General features: G+C 37.4%; 2 protein-coding genes across 2 annotated transcripts in view; one reads left to right on the plus strand and one right to left on the minus strand.

The window, feature by feature from the left end:
* LOC126282227 (phosphatidylinositol 4-phosphate 3-kinase C2 domain-containing subunit alpha) overlaps positions 1-21,678 on the minus strand; it is a 249,561-nt gene that overhangs the window by 48,031 nt on the left and 179,852 nt on the right. The gene's annotated exons all lie outside the window — the stretch shown is intronic.
* On the plus strand, positions 6,313-20,753 carry LOC126282229 (uncharacterized). The gene is made up of 2 exons (XM_049981794.1): positions 6,313-6,549; positions 19,063-20,753. The coding sequence occupies exons 1-2, from the start codon at positions 6,534-6,536 to the stop codon at positions 19,833-19,835; spliced, it is 789 nt and encodes a 262-aa protein (XP_049837751.1). The 5' UTR covers positions 6,313-6,533; the 3' UTR covers positions 19,836-20,753.

The following is a 21,678-nucleotide window of genomic DNA, read 5'->3' on the forward strand; positions in this document are numbered from 1 at the left end:
GGAAACTACAGCCGTAATTTTTCCCGAGGACATGCAGCTTTAATGTATGATTAAATGATGATGGCATCCTCTTGGGTAAAATATTCCGGAGGTAAAATAGTCCCCCATTCGGATCTCCGGGCGGGGACTACTCAGGAGGATGTCGTTATCAGGAGAAAGAAAACTGGCGTTCTACGGATCGGAGCGTGGAATGTCAGATCCCTTAATCGGGCAGGTAGGTTAGAAAATTTAAAAAGGGAAATGGATAGGTTAAAGTTAGATATAGTGGGAATTAGTGAAGTTCGGTGGCAGGAGGAACAAGACTTCTGGTCAGGTGACTACAGGGTTATAAACACAAAATCAAATAGGGGTAATGCAGGAGTAGGTTTAATAATGAATAGGAAAATAGGAATTCGGGTAAGCTACTACAAACAGCATAGTGAACGCATTATTGTGGCCAAGATAGATACGAAGCCTACACCTACTACAGTAGTACAAGTTTATATGCCAACTAGCTCTGCAGATGATGAAGAAATTGAAGACATGTACAATGAAATAAAAGAAATTATTCAGATAGTGAAGGGAGACGAAAATTTAATAGTAATGGGTGACTGGAATTCGAGTGTAGGAAAAGGGAGAGAAGGAAACATAGTAGGTGAATATGGATTGGGGCTAAGAAATGAAAGAGGAAGCCGCCTAGTAGAATTTTGCACAGAGCACAACTTAATCATAGCTAACACTTGGTTTAAGAATCATGAAAGAAGGTTGTATACGTGGAAGAACCCTGGAGATACTAAAAGGTATCAGATAGATTATATAATGGTAAGACAGAGATTTAGGAACCAGGTTTTAAGTTGTAAGACATTTCCAGGGGCAGATGTGGACTCTGAACACAATCTATTGGTTATGACCTGTAGATTAAAACTGAAGAAACTGCAAAAATGTGGGAAATTAAGGAGATGAGACCTGGATAAACTGAAAGAACCAGGGGTTGTACAGAGTTTCAGAGAGAGCATAAGGGAACAATTGACAGGAATAGGGGAAAGAAATACAGTAGAAGAAGAATGGGTAGCTCTGAGGGATGTAGTAGTGAAGGCAGCAGAGGATAAAGTAGGTAAAAAGACGAGGGCTGCTAGAAATCCTTGGGTAACAGAAGAAATATTGAATTTAATTGATGAAAGGAGAAAATATAAAAATGCAGTAAATGAAGCAGGCAAAAAGGAATACAAACGTCTCAAAAATGAGATCGACAGGAAGTGCAAAATGGCTAAACAGGGATGGCTAGAGGACAAATGTAAGGATGTAGAAGCTTATCTCAATAGGGGTAAGATAGATACTGCCTACAGGAAAATTAAAGAGACCTTTGGAGAGAAGAGAACCACGTGTATGAATATTAAGAGCTCAGATGGCAGCCCAGTTCTAAGCAAAGAAGGGAAGGCAGAAAGGTGGAAGGAGTATATAGAAGGTTTATACAAGGGCGATGTACTTGAGGACAATATTATGGAAATGGAAGAGGATGTAGATGAAGACGAAATGGGAGATACGATACTGCGTGAAGAGTTTGACAGAGCACTGAAAGACCTGAGTCGAAACAAGGCCCCCGGAGTAGACAACATTCCATTAGAACTACTGACGGCCTTGGGACAACCAGTCCTGACAAAACTCCACCAGCTGGTGAGCAAGATGTATGAGACAGGCGAAATACCCTCAGACTTCAAGAAGAATATAATAATTCCAATCCCAAAGAAAGCAGGTGCTGACAGATGTGAAAATTACCGAACTATCAGTTTAATAAGCCACGGCTGCAAAATACTAACGCGAATTCTTTACAGACAAATGGAAAAACTGGTAGATGCAGACCTCGGGGAGGATCAGTTTGGATTCCGTCGGAATGTTGGAACACGTGAGGCAATACTGACCTTATGACTTATCTTAGAAGAAAGATTAAGAAAAGGCAAACCTACATTTCTAGCATTTGTAAACTTAGAAAAAGCTTTTGACAATGTTGACTGGAATACTCTTTTTCAAATTCTAAAGGTGGCAGGGGTAAAATACAGGGAGCGAAAGGCTATTTATAATTTGTACAGAAACCAGATGGCAGTCATAAGAGTCGAGGGGCATGAAAGGGAAGCAGTGGTTGGGAAAGGAGTGAGACAGGGTTGTAGCCTCTCCCCGATGTTATTCAATCTGTATATTGAGCCAGCAGTAAAGGAAACAAAAGAAAAATTTGGAGTAGGTATTAAAATTCATGGAGACGAAGTAAAAACTTTGAGGTTCGCTGATGACATTGTAATTCTGTCAGAGACGGCAAAGGACTTGGAAAAGCAGTTGAACGGAATGGACAGTGTCTTGAAAGGAGGATATAAGATGAACATCAACAAAAGCAAAACGAGGATAATGGTATGTAGTCAAATTAAATCGGGTGATGCTGAGGGAATTAGATTAGGAAATGAGACACTTAAAGTAGTAAAGGAGTTTTGCTATTTAGGAAGTAAAATAACTGATGATGGTCGAAATAGAGAGGATATAAAATGTAGACTGACAATGGCAAGGAAAGCGTTTCTAAAGAAGAGAAATTTGTTAACATCGAATATAGATTTATGTATCAGGAAGTCGTTTCTGAAAGTATTTGTTTGGAGTGTAGCCATGTATGGAAGTGAAACATGGACGATAACTAGTTTGGACAAGAAGAGAATGGAAGCTTTCGAAATGTGGTGCTACAGAAGAATGCTGAAGATAAGGTGGATAGATCACGTAACTAATGAGGACGTATTGAATAGGATTGGGGAGAAGAGAAGTTTGTGGCACAACTTGACTAGAAGAAGGGATCGGTTGGTAGGACATGTTTTGAGGCATCAAGGGATCACAAATTTAGCATTGGAGGGCAGCGTGGAGGGTAAAAATCGTAGAGGGAGACCGAGAGATGAGTACACTAAGCAGATGCAGAAGGATGTAGGTTGCAGTAGGTACTGGGAGATGAAGCAGCTTGCACAGGATAGAGTAGCATGGAGAGCTGCATCAAACCAGTCTCAGGACTGAAGACAACAACAACAACAACAACAACAACAACAATATATATCTATTTCCAACCAATAGTTCAATACATAGTATCAATACTAGGAATAAGAACTACTTACGTAAGACCTAAAATCACTTACCTTAATATAAAAAGGGGTCCAATATTCTGGAACACACATTTTCAACAAATTGCCAAGAAGCATTAAAAACTTGATTTCAGATAAAACTCAGTTCAAACAGAGATTTCAGTTTTGAAAGTACTTGGTCACAATAGTCAAGATCAGGTATTTTGTGTATGATAAATTTATTAAAAGTGCATAACTGTGTTTCATTCTGATGGTGTATCAAATCTATAAACAGTAGCAGTTCCAGTTTACTGTAATATATTCACATATTTTGATGATCTACTGACAAATGATCAGGGTAGTCAGCATTATATTCAAATTTTTATGTTTTTATGTCATACTTTCTGACATGTTCCACAGCTACGAGAATAATCTGATTTTTGGGTCTATGGTACAAAAACTGAATCTAATCTAATTTCATCTCTAGAAAGGAACAAAAAGGAGACAAGCGAAAGGAAATAAATGTTTTATCTATATATGTAGGAATAATCTAATTTGTCAAATGGTGAGGGAGAAGGACATGAAAAAAGAAATACAAGACTATGCAATGAGAGAAGAGGAAACAAATTTCTAATACAGCTCATACAAAATATATTGTAAAATTATGAAAAGAAACTGTAATAAGTACATTCAACTATGTATGGAGCCAAAATCTTGTATGCAGAAAAGAGATTAATAACAAAAATGCTGTTCACAATTGAAACAGAAGTCATGAACTTTAATAATAGGTAATGAGGAATAACCACTATTCTAGCACAATTTCAAGTGAAAGCATTTTCACATTAAAAATGCAACCAGATAACATTAGGCATAATAAAACAGCATGTAATTGTGAGCTTTCACTACCTGCATTTACATCCTTCCTGGACTTTTGTTATATAAGCAGTGGTCTAATGCATGTATCTGTGCCTAATGTTTGGCCAACACAGATAAATTGACAGCTGTAGACCATCTTCTGGGACCGTAGAAATGCCCCGTTTGTTTCTTTGATACCACAGTTTTATCAAGGTCCAATCATTTCTATGTTGGATATACAGAGGGATCATAACCATTCAAAAAACCTAAAATCAACTTTGGCATAAAAGGAGGAGGACTGCAATTAGACAAGTTGTGGGCCTTATTGATAAATAAAGAACACAGATTAAATTGTCTTGGGTAGCGATTGTATGACGTTGCAATGCATCCATATAAACAGTTTGGCTTACTGAGCTTGTTTAACCCTTTCATTATCATTGATATGTATGTATCCCAGGGTGAGTTATCAGCAAACCAGTGGGAATTTGCTGCTTGTTATTGCTATGTACCATGTGTCAAATTGATTCACGTCATATCACAAGTATGATGATAGATGTGACCATCACACAAGACACTCAAATTTACATGTTACAATAAAGAGCTCATCATGGAAATAATTATCAAAATATCAAATATTTATGATCATAAAAATGATTCAAGTGTTTTTCTGAATGTACACAGGGTGTACCAGGAGGAATGGCAAATATTTGGGGAGTTACAGGAACAATCCTTTGAAGTAAACATGTCTAGTAAACATGGGCTCAACAATGCACACCCTTAAAGACCTATGAGGACACTATTGGTAGAAGAGATGCGTTCCACAATAGAAAAGATGAATTACGTGCTCGCAGATCTTAAGGTACACATTTTAGAGCGTGTTTACAAGACATTTTGCTTCAAATGAGCATTCCTGTCATATCCCTGAACACTGACCATTCCTCTTGGGACATCCTGTATTTATTATAAATCAAAATACAAGACAATTGTTAGTTTCATTACCACTGTGACATTTAGGACTCTCATCGTAATCAACGCATATGTTCTCTCCTTGATACGTTGGAAAATGAAATCACAGGAAATATTTTTTTCATAATGTTACATCTGACTGGCAATTAAAAGTAGTGAATGAGTTACATTTGAACATACTAACTGTGTCTTATTACCTCTAAAGATGTCTCCCGCGTCAAAAGACATAACATTAGGAGCAGAAATATGTATTACATCATGGTCCAATGCCATTATGACATTTTTTTTTTTACCAACTGATATTAAACATAGTTAACAGGTTTCTTAAGTTCAAACAGGAAAAACAAAAAGAAGTTTCAAACTGAATTTACACATAACCAAAGAAAATAAGGAGGCTAGTGAAGAGAAATGGAATGGATGAGCAATTTGGAGGGAAGAGTGAAAAATGGAAACTGCTAATATGTGACATTGAGGCATTAGAAGATTAAGTAAAAGAAGGATGGAAAACCTTAAAAAGGGTGTAATGGGGCATATGTAGAGCAGGGCAGTAGGACTGCATTTAATGACATTTGTACCAGTGAACAAAAGCACACTGGATGCCAAGTCCCGGGAAACATATTGATTTTGTGCCAGTGTATGCTCCCTTTGAATTAAGGTATCTTTTGTTGACACTAATTAATAATTATGACAGAAGCTGCCTTTCACAAGAAAGCATCTAATTAGCTCATAACCTGACTCAAAATTTGTTAACTCTTAGTGGACAAACATCATTTAGTTACTAAGATCAGTCAATTGACATTGTTGGAGGATCAAAATATTATGCAATAATGAAAAGAGGATTGTTGGTTTTATTTTGAGTGTGTGTTCTTATTTAATAAACAGAAGTTGTTATATGCTGATAGAGGGAAAAAAAATATATTGGGTGTCCAATATACAACTCATCAACAGAATCACTTCAGTTGAGATTATGCTGCTGAAAGAACAACCTAACAGAAATTGTTTACATAAATGTTAAGTATGTTAGTGTCTACTATGTCATTATTACATTATATTTATGTCAGAGTGCGACACATTTTAGAATATAAAGTATTTTCTGGGTTCCTTTATTCTGTTCTAGGTAAACAAAGCCAATTACACACACACAAAATATTCTTATCACATCCTGGATTTAATTTGTATTGTGGGGACTCCATTGCATTCAATTTTCTTGTGACTGCAGTTAAAATTGTACACACTAGTGCACTTTTCACTACAGAAGTCAAACTGATTACGCATAATAAATATCCATGAAGAGGTAGTCTCGTGGTTGGCAGAGCACTGCATGAAGTGATATCTAATCTTGTGCACCTGGTTTAGACAGGTCCACCCAGTTCTTCTGATATCTAATCTTATTTCCTACCTGTATGTTATCAGCAGACTGTATTTTATGTTTATATCAATGTCAGGTTACTGAAAATGACAGGTCTTAGATTGAAGTGTCAACAGCGACATTCTTGGAGAAGACTTAGTTTCATAATGATATCTTATCTGAGCACTGAAATGTATTTCATTCTATTCAGTGACTATAGTTTAGGTGAAACTGTTATGCACTACTGAAGCAGTAAATGTGCCACAAAATCTTGTAAGGAGACATCTCACTAACCAGGAAATATGTCTGTTTCTGGAGGTATGATGTAAGATAGTTTTTAGCACAAGATAGAGATAGATAGAGAGAGAGATAGAGAGAGGAGGGGGGATAGAGAGAGAGAGAGAGAGAGAGAGAGAGAGAGAGAAGGCCATATATGCCAAATTCAATTGACAATTTTAATACTTTATGTTCTGGACCATACTTTTAATTCTTTTTCTTCTTCTGGCTTTCTGACATTTCATATTCTCTACACTGCATGTACAGTGTCAGAAACTTTTACCAAATATTACATTTGGAAGGGATGAACAAGTAGCCCTCTTGTTGAAGAAAGTCATCTTCACCTGCCAAAATCTGCTTCTGGTGTCTGCCAGCCTGCCTGGCTGCCTTCTATGACTATCTTGTTAAAACTGGTACTTTAGACACTAGTATTCTTTGATAACTTTTACTGCATATTACCCAATTATTCACTTTTCTGTTACCCTTTATTGCTTTCATGTGCGGTTTGTACATCATTAATCCAATTTTCAACCAAGGACTCATAAGTAAAATGGATACCAAGACTTCAACATCTAATTTGGCACAATTTAAACATTTCCTTCTTTGAGATTTTCCCAGTGGACAGTTTCCAATCAATAAAACTATAAGACAGACCACAATAAACAGAACTGTCTTCAAACAGAGGGAAATATGATGGAAAACACTGTAACATTTAACAACTGTTCACTGTTCCATTTGGCTGGCATCAAAGGATGTATGTTCAACACTTGCAAGGTGCTTGCCTAGTGTCAGCAGAAAGGAGGCAGTAGTACTGTGTTTGTCATGTAGGTTCATCATGTATCAAAACTACTGTCATGAAAGTAACAGTAATACTTGTTAAAAAATGTTTGCAATTAAGAAGTGGTACAACAATAGAATTATCTGTTCATTGACCATTATGAGGATAGTATGGCCAACTACATCCATTCTGACTGCACAAATGGAGAATTGTTGCAGGAAATATTAAGATTTGGTATTATTTCCAGTTGTGGTGAGTTACAGAGGTGGAAAATAAATCCTCCAGCAATTATATACTTTTCTCAAGAAGGACAAACAAACTAGAAATTTAATTTTAGTTGGAAATTTTACAGGAAGTTAAACATTCTTCATCACAGTGACTTTAAACTAAGGATTCTGTTAGAAAACATTTATAACACCTATAATGTTTGTGATCTTCAGCCACTGTATTAATGTCTCAAGTGTATTTTTCTTCATTATCTTTTTCTTGTGATAAGTACTGTCAGGTATATACAACAACAGCCATATACTTGACTGGTGACAGCTCTATCTGATATTACGTAAAAAAGAATTTATTGTTTTGTTAGCATGTTTTAGGGCACTCTTGCACAAATAGTAGATTTGGCAAGAGAAAAAACATCAGAAGCAGAGACTTAAAAAGATTCAACTTCATCTGAACAGTATTCAACAGCTATAACCACAAGACAAAATTTCAGCATTTTTCTAATGGTCCCTTGAAGAGACAATTTTAGTAAGGCTTGTGAAAGGACACAATAAGTGTCAATCTTTACTATTTGGAACTTGTGAATGATTCATTTATGAAGAGGAAATAGATTGCTTGTGGTTGTAAAATATGAACTAATTTCACAAAGCAGCCCCCTTTTGGGCCAATTTTATGCAACATTTTTCCAGTGAGTGGATTACATCTTTGAGGTATAGTTCTGTAGTATTTGCAAAATATGCAACTATGGTTATTGTAATGTCTTTAGTAAACTCAAACGTTTTAGCAGGCACAAGTTTGCTTTCATGAAGAGTAGACAGAGTCAGAGGCTGTCAAATTCACCAAATACTGTGGTTGTTACAACAAGCCACATTTCATATCCCCAGGTTTTCTTGCATGGGGAAACTGGCAGGTGCATTGACCTGAAGAAAGCTTTAACTTTTGCAATCCAGGCCATGTTGCATCTATTGTTTCATCCAGTTGGTCTACGAGATGTAGATAGTGTTTGTAACATATCCTTAGTAATCATTAAGAAAAATTCCTTTCAAGCTTTCTGGGATATTCTGTTCAACATATGACTCAAGCAACTGCTGCCAGGTCACACTTTGTAAATTTCACAACATTGTTAGGTGATACCTACCTGCTGGTAATAATCAACGGCCACCATCTGACAATGTCGAGTAGTTGCTTGTTTAAATATTGTGAGATATGTATCATTACACTGGTGGCAGATCTGAGAGTAATATATTGAGAAAAATCCTTTTCACATCCCCAAAATACTGGCAATTATCTTTCAATCAGATGAAACAGCCTTTGCCTTCATTGGTGCAAGGCTACCAGCTTCCAATTTTTACTCTGAGTGCCATTACATTTCTGGTATAAAGTAGACAATCCACATTTCATACAAACCAACAAATTAACATACAAACTTAGTTATATTCTTTTTAAAATTGTCGAATCATGGCTAAGAAATTCATTTTTATTTGCTTTGCTGAATAGAGGGAAGGATTGGTTCTGATAAAACACAAATACGGAATGAACACAAAAAAAGAAGGTAGCAGCTGATAAAACTAGTCTAAAAGAAACACATAATTTATTGTGTTGTAGCATGTTGGAGAATAAATTCCTAAATCTGAAATTCTAAAGTACTTCTCATGGGACAGGGGACCCAAAATGACCTAACAGATCCTCACTTCCTTCCAAAGCGCCCCCCCCCCCCTCCTCCTCACGGACTTTACAGCTTCTCTATTTGCTTCTGCATCTACACCATACAGCCTTTGCCCCCTTTACTTTGTTTTTCACCTCTCTGTTACAGTTTTAATTGTACTAATCATCTGAATAAAATAATCTTGGGTTTCAAGCAGTGTCAATTTGAATAAAATTTTTGAGCTTTCGATGGCTAGCTACACATATCATCATCAGGAGTAACATTACTGTCTGCCGGGGCTGTCAATATTTCCTGTTTATATACCAGCGATTATGGCTGCTGCCACTAACCAGAGAGGGCAGCTCCGGCCCTCCACAGGAGCGACTGACATCAGGTGCCATGGTAAGCCGGCACCACATTTGTAATTGACGCTCCCGCCGCCCTACTTGTGCGTTAACTATTCATTCTTGTTTCCTTTCTACATCCAAAGTCTGCCCCCATGCCCTACTTAAGTGTGTAACCCTGATCTCTGTTTGAATTATTGCTGTCCATTCTAATCTCAGTGGCCTCTTTTATGATGGACCCCCAGTATGATGACCCATGAGCCACAACTCATATTCTCAAACTGTATTTTATGTCCATGCTCAGTAAAATGCTCTGAAACTGAATTGTCTGGCCTACATAGATGCTGCCGCCCTCGTAGGGACACCATACACATCAGGCACAAGAAGAGCTATGTAATCTTTAAGAGGGCACTACATATCTCATATCTTGGGGCCGAGTTGGAACACTGGTCTCAATCCATGCCTCTGCAGTATGTGTCCCAACTTGCTACTCATTGCCTCACAGTACAGCAAGAAAGCCACCGGCTTCGCTGCTTCTGCTGATTCACAAGGCGTCGTCCTTTGGTGACATCTGAAAGCGTTCACAATGTTTCTTTTGCTGTAGTCGTTCTGCCTCAACATGTCCCTCAAGTGCTACAATTCAGACTGTAGGTGGTTGTCATCAGAAATAACTTTGTTTCTGTGTACTAACGTGTTCACGACAGGTTTCTTGTGTACAGAGTGGTGAAACAAACAGTGTTCAAATACCAATCACTGTGCATTGGTTTCCAGTACACAGAATGACCAAGCTGGTTTCTTCCCTTCCTCTAAACTAAAACATCTAAGAATAGTAGCTTGCCACCCTTCTCCATGTGAATGGTAAATTTATTGTTAGGATGCACACTGTTCATGTGACCCACAAATCTGCTGCTGTATATTTTCACTGTGAGGCCATAGCCGGAAGGTTTCATCGACATACCTAAGGAAGCAAAACAGCTGCAACACCATAGAGTTCAAAGCCTGCTCCTCAAAGTGCTCCATGAAGAAATTAGCGACAGCAGGAGACAGTGGTGAGCCCATTGCTGTGACATAATATATGTCGCTGTACAAGTAGTACATTGTCACTAGAACATGATGAAACAAGTTGTTGATTCCAGGTGGAAACTGTCGGGCCACAAGATCCAGTGTGTGTTGTACTTGCAACCCTCATAAAAAGTGACACCACATCCAGACTAACCATTATGTCATTTCAACCTATTTCTATTTTCTTGAGAATTTCAACAAATGTCTGCAACTTTCAACATGGTATTCACAATGACATAGTTTTAGCACTAATCATCCTGCAAGATGTTTTGTCATTCTGTAGATGGGTAAGGTGATTGAACTAACAATGGGCCTAGGAGTAACATGTTCCTTATGTACTTCTGGCAGTCCATAAAGCCTGGGAGGTCTGTCGGAACAAGACATTAATTTCTTTGCCACTTCATCTGGTAAACCAAACTGCTTTAATAACTTCCCTTTCTTCCTGACTATGGACTGAGTCGGATCGCGACTAAGCTTCCAGTACAGGTCATCATTTAATGAAGGTCGTACCTACACATGGTAGTCTTCAGAGATCAGAATCACAACTGCATTTCCACTGTCAGCTTTCAGGCAACCAAGTCCCTATTCTCACGCAATAAGCATAAGCCACGTGTTCCTCAAGGTTAATATTTGATTTCAGTAGCTTAGCTTTTTACCGTATATGGCCAGCAGTTAGTCTGAAAGGTAAAGCAAGAGAGACATTGCAAATGCTTTCAAGTGTAACCAAAGAAGGACGCCTTGTGATTCGGCAGAAGAAGCAAGGGCGGCAGCTTTCCTGCCATACTGTGGGGCAACAAGCAGCAAGTTAGGATGTTTACTGCAGAGACATGGATTGAGACCAGTGTTCTGGCCCAGCTCCAAGATACGAGATATGTTATGCCCTGTTAAGGATGACATAGCTCTTTATGTGCCCGGTGTGTATGGTGTCCCTTGTGAGTGTGGCAGCATCAATACGGGTCAGACAGTTCACACAGTTGCTGAGCATTGTACTGAGCACAAGACGCACATTAAGCAAAGGGAACATGACAAGTCAATCATAGCTGAGTATTGCCTTGAAAATGGACACAAAATACAGTTTGAGAACACAAGCATCTTGGCCCATGCATCAACATACTGGGACTCCGTTATAAAATAGGCAGCTGAGAAACTGGCAGAAGTAAAGCTGTGAGTACCGGTCGTGAGTCATGCTTCGGTAGCTCAGTTGGTAGAGCACTTGCCCGCGAAAGGCAAAGGTCCCGAGTTCGAGTCTCGGTTGGGCACACAGTTTTAATCTGCCAGGAAGTCTCATATCAGCGCACACTCCGCTGCAGAGTGAAAAATCTCATTCTAGGCAGCTGAGATTAGAATGAACAGCAACAATTTCAACAGAGACCAGGGTGAGCAGGGCATAGGGGGTGGGCGTTGGATGTCATAGACAAGCAATGACAGATACTTAATGATGGTAGGGAGGCGGGAGGGGCAGTTTCAAACATGGCGCTGGCCCCTCGTGTCACCTGATGTCACTTGGTCCTGCAGTGGGCCAGAGCTCCTATGAGCTGCCCAACTCACTTTCCGCACACGCGTCATTTTGGCCCTCCCAGCGGCCTTAATTCTGCGTATAGAAGCGAAAATAGTGCCAGCCCCAGCAGTCGGTAGTTTTACTACTGGTCACGATGGCGGAGCTAACCATTGAAAGGTCGAGAATTTTATTAGAATTGATGCAGCTTGAAAACCGAGAAAATTTTTTTCAGCTATGCCGCTACGAAAGACTCCGAGGATACTAACTATCTGACCAATCATTTTACCTCTTTTATCCATCTTTTGCTTCTCTCCTTGTCCTCTCTGGACTAAAGTTGCCACAGTGTTTAGCAGTATTCTACATTTGACCTTTTACTATATTTGAAGCCACTACATTCATCATTCTCTCCTATTCTCTTCTCAGCAGGTAGGTACCTGTTGTCCTATCTCTCTTCCCTCCCTGAGGAAGGAACTGATAGTTCTGAAACCTAGGAGAAGTGTTTTCACTTTTAACTGTACCTATCTATTGAATTAAAATGTAACATAAATGACAAGGAGTGTAACACACAGATAAATGTAACTGAATGATCACATACTAAAAACTGAATGAGTCAGTTCTTTCATTCAAATAACTTTTGGAAATGCAACTGGGTAGTATCCTGTACAACTGCTGTTTCAACAGATTAAATCCATATAAGTCAAGGTCTGCCATAAACAGTGGCAACTGATTGCATTGGTGCCTTGAAAATGACAATATGTTTACTTGTCAAAATCATGGCTGCTTTTAAGGAGGTTATCTGGATGCATTCCTCTAAGTAATTTGAACTTTTGATATTCACATTAAAAATGGCTAAATAGTCCATGGTGGAGCTAAAGACTGGGGGAGGGAGAGGGGGAGGGCGAGGGGGAAGAGGCGGAAGCAAATTGCCACATTTAAAAGAAAACTGAAGATAAAACTGAAGATAAAGCTGAAGATAAATCTGAAGCTATTGGGACTTGGTCCATCTCCAGATGAAAATACGTTTGATTCCAGTCATGCTGCATGGCGTGTGCTCTCCCTATTGGGCTTTAAATATGGCCCTTCAAATCTGTATGTAATTTAGTAAGTACTAAATACTGCAACATGTTAACATCCTTAAGCAGAAAAGCAAATACACATTACAAACTACGAACACACGATAAATGTTTCCAGAATGAGATTTTCACTCTGCAGTGGTGTGTGCCGATATGAAACTTCCTGGCAGATTAAAACTATGTGCCCGACCGAGACTCTAACTCGGTTCACAGTTTTAATCTGCCAGGAAGTTCCACATGATAAAAGTGTCTGACAAAGATTCTCTGTCATATTCAAATATGAATATCCATAGTATTTTGGGCTAGAAAAGAAAGTGTGTGATGAACCTCACGAGGAAAAGGACATCCATACCCAGAAATTACAGAAGTAAACCCAATTCTTTTTCAAGCATATCACAAACAAGATTACTGCAGGATGCGCCTTGTCAAACACAATGGGTACATATGCTTTGATGAATGTTTTAGGAATGAAAGACAACAGTGAACACTGAATATTCTTCACAAGTCTGGGATAATAGTAGGTAAAGTGCATAAAAAGTTTTTGAATTCTGCATATGCAAGACAGTAATAACCCTTAAACCTATCTTAACTGTGACTGAAACTGACTGTACGGGGACCTCACCACCCAAATAATGATCAAGGAACTGACTCTGAGGAGTATCAACAATACAGTAAAATCCATGTAATCAACAAGGAGATTATGGGAAGTATTTTGCAGATTTTTTTATAAAGGGACAACCATCAGAGATGAAAGTAAAAAATATGAAGTACTTCTTTTTAGAAGTGTGGTTATTTCACATATCAATGCCTTGGTCCACAACAGTGTTCCAGATGTGAGCTATCACTTTTAAAACTGTGCCTTGACAAAACATCTGCCGTACGGTCCTGTAGTGGCCCAATGTGATCGTAATTTGTTCACAGAACTGAGATATACAAATTTGAAAAAAATAAAATAACAATAACAATAAAAATATATATACTGTTTTGCAGATTAGAAGAAAGTATTCCCCTAAACAAAGTTCATGTGCCACAAACACACATGATTGAGAGAGTGCTTCAAGTTGATTCTGCTGATTTTCACTATGTTTATATCTTCCTAAGTGCAACTGAAACCTACCAATATCAGTTCCTAACTATTTTACAATTAACAAAAAAGGAAATACTTTTGACTTTTTAATTGTTTCCTTAACGAAATTTTTGAAGTTGGTAGCAAATGAAAAATGTTGCAAGTACTGATGATATGCATACAAAAGGTTTTTATTAGCCTTTTTTCACTAGTATCAAATTCTGAAGATATTAGTAAATATCTTGTAAATAAACAGTAATTCTGTACTAATGAAGGCAATAATAATATCTTGCCACATTTCCTCTTACATGACTTAGTAACATACATAAAAACTAACTTATTCTAAAGGTTATTGCCTTGGACAATCTTTCTATTTCACAATACACATGTTTTCAGATCTTAGTTTATTGACTTTTTTTGTAGCTCCAAATGTCTGTACCTGAATATCAATTTGATGCAAACTGTGCTGGTGCAACTATGATGGACTTTGTCACCAATGCAGTCTTGGTTATGCTGGGATCAACACGTTTAAATCAATACTGAATTTCTATAAGTGAATACGAAGTGTTTCTTCATTATCAAACTTTGCACATTATCTCCCAAGATACTGTGTTCTCCTATTCCAAACTTAGAAATATAGGGAACATTACTTGAGTGAACATCTGTAGCTTATACATAAGAGTGACAGTAATGCCATTTCAAGTTATTTCTTCTTTCTTGACCTGACATCACACCATATTGTTACAGCACATATTTATATTCTTTTGTGCACTACACTACAACAACCTAGGAACATGATTCCAGGAGAATACACAAAGCCCATGCAGGTATGGCAACTCATGATGATTCTGCTATCACTGACCCATCTTGAAGACACACAGAGGCCTTCCACCATGCATCACATGCAAAACAGATAACAAAAACCTCCCAACAGTTTCATATTCGGTTACACAGTTTATGATTGTGAACATCATATGTGTAGACATAGGGTTATACATCACTCTACTGGGTTTATACGTAATACCACACTTGATCATACAACCAGTCCCTCCTGTAATTAGCTATTCGTTTCAGTTCCATGTAATTGTCAAATCCTCCTCTTTTCCACGTCTTCCAAATACTTCTTCCTATGCCATTATTTGCCTTTCTTTTCCAGAACTTTGTCTTCAAGAATGTGAATGATGAAAGTATTTTGTCTGTTGACACGTCCAATAAATTTTATTTTTCTCTTCTCTGGTGTTGGTGCAATGGTGGTCTCCTTGGTTTGCTCTGGGAGTAAACCGAGTAAATATTATAACACACAAATTATTAGTTCACTTTATTACAACATAGATAAATAATTCTTCTTAACTTTGTGTAATCCATTTCCACACAAATGTCATGGCTATTCACAACTATCTCTGAACATTAGTGTATTAATGTATCACATGATACAGACAAAATGCAAGTCTCTCACTTCACTTGCATTTAACAATAACTTTCACATTGAGTTATGCCTAATACATTGATCACACAGCTTGCCTATTAAAAGACAAGGCTGTTGTCTTAGTGACTGATCATGGACTGGACTGAGCTGAGTGGTCCTGTGCTTGTCTGTAACCAGAGGAGCCAATGTGAAAGTGTAGTGAAATGTTTCTGGGTGTGGCTACACTGGTGTCACTCATTGATGCAGCTTGCAATTACAATATTTTCTTGTGGTTGTATTGGAAGGTGCCAACCTTGCTTTGTCACCTCGCTCTTCAGACGCCATCACAATCTCAATTTTCTTTAATAACCTTCTCTCTTCACTGACATCCCTTAGGACTGCCAGGTTAGTTTTTCTTTCCATTCAGTTCATTCTCGTCATTTTCTGCCATGTTGACACTTCAGCAGTTTCAAGTCTATTTCTTTGTAGTTTCCTCAAGAGTACAACTTTCACTTCCAAAGAGCAGAGTTCACCATGTAAACAGTTTTTTTTTTTTTTTTAAATTTAAATCTTGAATGCCTGTTTTGCCAATGTGTTCCTTCTCTTTACTTCTATTAAGCATCTATTGTCCTCTGTGACAATACTGCTGAGTAAACAAGGCTGTTTCAAGTGATGAAGTCAGACAATTTTTATACAGGTTTTCATTTCTAATTTTTACCTACCACAATTACTTTAATTTTTAGGATATCTACTTTTAATTTCCACAGTTTTGAAGTGTCTGACAGCACTTGCAGCAGTTTATTAATTACCTTTTTGGACTCTGTAACTATTAGCACATCATCAGCATACCTGATACAATTATTTTTTCACCATTGGCTTCAATTTCCTTTATCTTCTTCTTCATGATCTGAGCAGCTTCCTCACTTAACACACAAATTAGTCCAGCTCCTTGCCTAATTCTGGCTTCTTCCTCTAGCATACTGATATCTACTATTGTGCTTTGGTTAATCATTCTTCTATCCTTCCTGTCCAGTCATACTTTGTTCATACTTCTTCTCATATCTATTTTCCTCTCAATAACACAGGCAAGGACAAACTGCTTCTCTTGTTGCTTTGTCTCCTTTAAATCCAAATTCAAATTTTTCAGAATGTTTATTTACCTTTACACTTATTATACTCTTAACATATTAATGAGTATTTCGGAGTATGTGATAACATTTATAGCATTCTGTAATTGATGTAGTCAACTGCGTTTCATATTTTAGGTATGGTAATGGTTCTGCATTGTGTAATTTCTTCTGGCATGATTCATTTCTCAGATTCATTTATTAGTCTGTATAATTGGTCTTTCAAGTTGTTACCTAAACTTTTCAGCAATTATGCAGGAATGTCATCATTGCCAGCTACTTTTTCTTGTTTGAGACTCTGAAGGGCACATTCAAATTCATGCTTCATGCATTCAAATTCCATTCTTTAAGTGCTTAATGTTGTAAAGTTCTTCTATGTATTCTTTCTAACATACACATACTTCATCATTGCCTATTAGCAATATTCCCTCTTTATTTGTAACTACTAATGATTCTGTTCTGGTTTGTACAGACGGGCTCTTCACTTTCTTATAAGCTTCATCTTGTTCCCTCGTTTTCTCATCTTTCTCTCTATCTTCAATAACCCTTCCTTTTCTACTCTTCATTTTCCTGTGATGAGATTTTTAATTCTTTTGTAGTCATCAACATTGTTTTTCTTTTTGGGTTATTTCCTGAATTAGGTTTAATATTTCCTCTGTCATCCAAGGTTTCCTTGAGCTCCAGTTTCATGTTTTTCTCAAACCTCATTTGCTGCTTCAATTATCCCCATTGCACTGGTCATCACTCCCATTAACTGTTTTATTTGTTCTTTCTTCAAAAGCCTTCTTTGTTGTTTCTCATAACATGAATACAAAACTAACAGTGTCACAATAAATATTTATAATGGATTACATCCAAGAATATAAATGTACTGTAACATTATTTCAGCACACTTACAAAGCATATTTCCTATTATCGATAATTACAAATTAACTTCTGTTGAAAAAAGGTATCAAACCCCCAAAAAAATGTGACTCTGTGCTCACTGTCAAATATACATGACATGCTTTCACTTACACTTATTACATGTGTAATCAAAAAAGAACATACCTCTATTGCAATTTACTTTCCCGAGTAGGGGAACACCTCAAGAGTAGTTACCCTAACCAATGGATTAGTCATGGTGGTACAGTTAACTGGGCAGCAAGATCGCCGGACTTTACACCATTAGATTTTTGTTTATGGGGTTGGATGAAGTCTGACAAAGTGTGCAAAGAAAAGGTAAATATTCAAGATGAACTGCTTGCTTGCATCATGGGCACTGCTGCCCTCATTGGGGAACATGCAGAGGCACCCAGACGAGCAGCACAACATGTTCTATCAAAAGTGTACCAAAGCAATGAAGTTGATGGGAGGAAGTGGGTGGGGGGCAGGGGGAGTGGGTGGGATATTTGATTCAAACCTTTATTGTTAACTGTCAACAGCAGTAATGTGATGTGTACGATAATGATTATAGGTGAATATGTTAAAAATACATATTTTTCAATTGATATTTTGTAACATGCCTGTTGTATTGTTTATCAACTGCTGCACATGTGAACCTGACAATTTACTGAATAGTACAGATTATAGGTAACAATGTACATTAAATGTGTTCAATCTTGGAAACTATTCAGAATCGGGCATATGTCCATATAACAGCTTTTTGCTTCAAATGATCATTCCTATCATATCCCTGAATACTAACCACTCCTACTTCGACACTAGTCTCCTAATGCATGAATACAGTCTTGTATTGTTACTTAGTATTGTGTAACATCCCTTTCTAACCCTGACGACAGCAGCAATATGCTGATGCCATAGGCTGCACAAGACATGAAAGCATGAGCAGCCACACTGATTCATGAGAGCTTAAATGCCACTCCCAATTGATGATGGTTGGCTGGAGCTGTTGAGCTACAGTATTTGGCACTCAGTTTTTAGTTGTGGATTATGTGCCTTATGCTTTCTTACCAGCTGCATCCAGCATTAAACTTGGTCTCCCTCATCCTCAGAACACATGGGTGTCTCTCAGTCAGGGATCTGGGTGACTTGCCCCTCCTTTCTAAACTTTTCCAACCCCCTTCTCTTTCCTCCCAGAGAAGGGAATGTTTACCAGCATTATTTAGAAATTTGCCTCATGTAAATATGGTAGATCTTACTTTCAAATAATGAAAAATGTGTAGGGAAATTGAAAAAATAGTTGGTATTTGCTATTTATTTTGCACTTAATTTTGATTGTTAATGCAAACTTTCCTACTATTATTTCTTACTGAAGTGTGTCACCTCTCTAATGAAATAAGTGTTTTATTTGTAGACTTATTTCTAACGTTTAATGGTATTTCATTTGTTCCAGAAACAAGTGCACATAAGAAATCAACAGAAATGCTCACTTTTGCATCTGCATTTGTTCTCTGTTTTGCACTCTTCATTGGAATAAAATTACGCTGGTTCAGAGCCAGAATGAGATTTGACACAAACACCATACGTAGTGGATCCTCTTCAGTGGCTGCTGCTAGTGCGCCCACGTTTTCTGTAGCTGGTGTTTATCGACCAATTGGTAACAGCAGTCCCCTCGAGAGTCAAGTTCAAACATTTTATCCAAAAACTGAGCAGAAACATCATCATAAAAGCATGCCAAACCTAACAGAAAACTTGAATGCGTTCCCAAAAGACTCAACTGGCATAGCAGATGTAACTACAAAGACACAGTCAGTACAACAAAATTTGTCAACTTCATCAGAAACTGGAATGTTAGCATCAAATGCAGAGGACCATAATTTTGCTGCAGCCAGTTTCGGACTAATGAAACTGAAGGAAAATGGAGACATTTATTCGAGCACACCAGATATGTCAACAGCAAATCATTCTCAAACTGAGTCACGACAGAAGAAAAAGACAACAAAAAGTTCTGTGAATACAAAACTGAATGTTCCTGAGACTGAAGCACCAGAAACTGAGGCAGGCAACCTTATCTTTTTGAATTCAAATGGAAAACCCATATCTCTCTTGGAAAATAAGAGTGCAAAAACAGTTTCACATAAAACAAAAAGCAAGGCACCAGCACCTCCAGCTCCACCTGCCCTTACAAATCCTAAATTTCATGAGTATGAAGAGTTTGATACGTAAAACTTTTCTACCGGAACACAAGTTCTTTCTGTTCATTAAGAATCTCCTCTGATATTGATATTCTGTGTTGTTTGTGAGAAGAGTATTTCCAAAAAAGATGTTGTTATTATTATATGTAATAAAATTAGAAGGGCAGAGATTCTAAATGACTTACCTGTGAAGTGATTATATATTCATCAGTATTAACTGCAGTAATTTTAAATGTAACTGATCATATAATAGTTTCCTCTTAACCACAGAAACTAAGTGCTAATTTAGATTGATAGCAACAATAACCTATGGAAGGCTTGAAAGTTTCAACAGTGATGCTCATGAACAATTAAAAAGTTTAATGTGCACCATATGTGTGTAAGACACGCTTATAACAGATCTGCCATTAAACATTATCTTCAATATTTAAATGGTGTATTACTTTTTTATAAAGAAGATATGTTGATAATATGACAATATGCTCAAATGGTTATCAATCAATTCACAAGTCATAGGGGTCGGCAGAAGAAAGTGTTAGCCAACAACAGTTTAACTGAGTTGTAGCAGGTTGTATCTTTGGTTAAATAAAATGAAAAGAACATAAATAAAATAAGACAACATTTATGAAGCAGATAGTACTTGTCAACAGCATATGGCACACTTGAAAACTAAACAGACAGTGTGATCAGATTAATCTCTACTAACTTGAAGGTTAGCACTTTCTTTCATCGATCCCTTCAACTCTTCCAAAGAAACTTTCAGCCATGACCAATGAAAATTTATCTGAAGCAGTGTTTGTGCAAGATTAGTTAAATTTGAATGTATATACAATGGAATTTGTACAGAAAATAAAACACTAAAGCAGAAATAATGAAGGAATCATCCCAAGATACTGTAATTATTGCAATTCTTTTAAGATGGTAAAATAAATATTATGGACACCATAAAGATTTAGTTCTTATCGTGTTTACCATGGGTTCCTCTGCCTCATACTGTACCAGCTCCGAAACTCCAACCCGAGTTATAACTACCATGATGTGAATATTTTAGTCCTCACTTTTATGTCAGCACATTTCTATTGATCAAGTAATAAGGAGAAAGACAGACCAATTTTGACTTAAATGTTAGGAGGACAATTTTATATTTAACTTCACAAAGTCCATAGTAATCTATGAACCAGCTTATTACATAAATTTTTTTACAGCCAAGTGCCTTGTAAACCTAGAGAGGCATAAATATGGCAGAAGCCCAAGTAAAACATTTTTTATATGTACTTCAGCAATTAGTTATCCAACTATGTGTCACATTTCAGATAGTAACTAAGGCATTAAATTACGCATATTAAGAAATAAGGCTAAACAGGGACATGACCTGTCTTTATTGATTAAGTCTTCTTATCAAGAGCTCCTGCTATATCCACACTTACAGTGACACAATGTCATTTCCCCTGACAGTGAGCAATTACAGTCAAAATGAATATCATTAAATTCTGCATACTTCCATAGCTGCTGCACCTTCTACTTCATATTTGTCTTCCTGTATGCCCTAAAACATAGCAAAATAGCTCCACACCTGTGCCGTCGATACACTTGGTAGCCAAAAGTAAATGGACATCTTACTAAGTGTGCTTCGAGTGTCTACTACTGAGGCATTCATGTGTACACATGTGCAAACTCACTGAATTATCATCATGGAATGGTTTTCTGTTACAATGAGTCAGTTGATAGAATTGAGCCTGATGAGACAAGGCCACTAAGTGAGATACACCATCAGAGAGACTTCACAGGAGTTGTGTACACTCAGTTCACTGTAACAGATTTTATGGTAACATTAAATGCAATCTTTGATTTGGTATGGCTAGAAATTTACTGAT

Source organism: Schistocerca gregaria, chromosome 7 (assembly GCF_023897955.1).
Source record: "Schistocerca gregaria isolate iqSchGreg1 chromosome 7, iqSchGreg1.2, whole genome shotgun sequence".
Lineage (NCBI taxonomy): Eukaryota > Metazoa > Arthropoda > Insecta > Orthoptera > Acrididae > Schistocerca > Schistocerca gregaria.